Source organism: Buceros rhinoceros, unplaced genomic scaffold (assembly GCF_000710305.1).
Source record: "Buceros rhinoceros silvestris isolate BGI_N320 unplaced genomic scaffold, ASM71030v1 scaffold9947, whole genome shotgun sequence".
Classification (NCBI taxonomy): domain Eukaryota; kingdom Metazoa; phylum Chordata; class Aves; order Bucerotiformes; family Bucerotidae; genus Buceros; species Buceros rhinoceros.
In genome coordinates, this window is record NW_010422904.1 from 144342 (window position 1) to 145748 (window position 1407).

A 1407-nucleotide genomic window follows, 5' to 3' on the forward strand; every position below is an offset into this window, starting at 1 on the left:
CACAAAATCACGGGACAGTTCTGCTGTCTTACCTGCATTACCATTACCTGCAGAAGGCTGCTTGTAGGATTTTAGCTTTGGTTTATAGGGCACTGTCCTATAAACCAAAGAGTCCTACACTGTTGTCTAGGACTGCACAGCCCTTCAAACCCCTTTCCTAAGTAGGGCACCCAGTTACAACTCATCTAAATAGGTTTGTATGTTAAGGCCACTGAGATCTTTTAGCATGGTTTGGGTGAAGGTGTAGACCCAGATCCACGAAGCTGCACAGGAACCTAAGTTCCACCACCTTCAAACACTGGCTTAGGCAGCAAAATAGTTTTTGCTCTCCAGACTCAACCCTTGGCAAGCAGTGTTGCATGCTGCTCAGGGTGGTACAAGCCAGGGACTGGCAGAAGAAATAAGGCAGTAAGAAACAGCTCTTTTCATGTACCAAGCAAGCTAGGAGCTGAGAGGCATCAGCCATCCTCCACTCTTCAGGGCTTTGATTAAAGCAACCTCGGCTGTGGGGCAGCAGCACTTTCAGGGTGGAATGGCAAATACAAAGTCTCCACAGACCACACCATATAGGATTTTTTTCTCCCTTAAGCTTCTGCCCCTTCTAAAACACAGTCTCTATGTCTGGACACCTACAGCTGTGGATGCTCTGCGTGAGTACATCCCAAACATCATAATTCTTAAACCCACAGTTATATAGCAAAGATAAAGACAGTGAAAACCATTCAAAGAGAAAACCAGGTGGCCCTTGAATCCCCAATATGTTCAGCCTTTCTAGTCAAGCTAAGCAGAGCAGCAGCCTGTGCCCAGCCCCTACAGGGGAGGCACAGCAGGTCCCCCACCCTTCAACAGACCCCGGGCAAAGCAGTAGTTAAGCAGCAGTGAAAACGGTAGCAGTTTAGTAAGATGATCAAACACTGGGAATCCTTTCAAATCCATGAAGTCATTAGGAGGACTACTTTTCACAACAACTTCTCCCCCTCCCGCTGTCACTTAAATCAAGTAAGTGGCTTCACTGACCTGACCAGCTGTGTCGCAGAGCTGAAGTCTCACCGGCTTGCCATCGACAGACACAACAGCTTTGGAGAGAAAGGAGGAGGGAGGGGGGAAAACTGTGGTGAGTCCAAATTTACATGTTTTTCCATTAAAAAAAAAAAAAGGAAGGAAAGAAGATTTACCATTCCTCTTCCAGTCTTCAATTAGTTTAGATTTAACAACTTAACAGAGCTGGAAGGGCATCTGTGGCCGACACTTGGGCACAGAGAAGCCCGTCAGGGCTTTCCGATTCATTTCACTGCAAGAGATGAGGTAGGCAGCGACCGCACTAACCTCGGGGAGAGCGAGCCAAGCGGTCCGGGTCCCTTTTCTGCCACAAAGGGTTTAGTTTATTATCTTGTACATCTTCAACGC

The 1407-nt window shown here is 47.3% G+C and overlaps 1 protein-coding gene across 1 annotated transcript in view; it reads right to left on the minus strand.

Annotated features, from left to right (window-relative positions):
• The window catches only part of RHOU (ras homolog family member U), a gene marked incomplete at its 5' end in the record, with an annotated part of 3777 nt that extends 2668 nt beyond the window's left edge, over positions 1-1109 (minus strand). The window contains one exon of the mRNA XM_010140233.1: positions 1018-1109. Coding sequence (XP_010138535.1) covers positions 1018-1109 — 92 coding nt within the window. The remainder of the gene's footprint in view (positions 1-1017) is intronic.
• Positions 1110-1407: the final 298 nt, after the last annotated feature.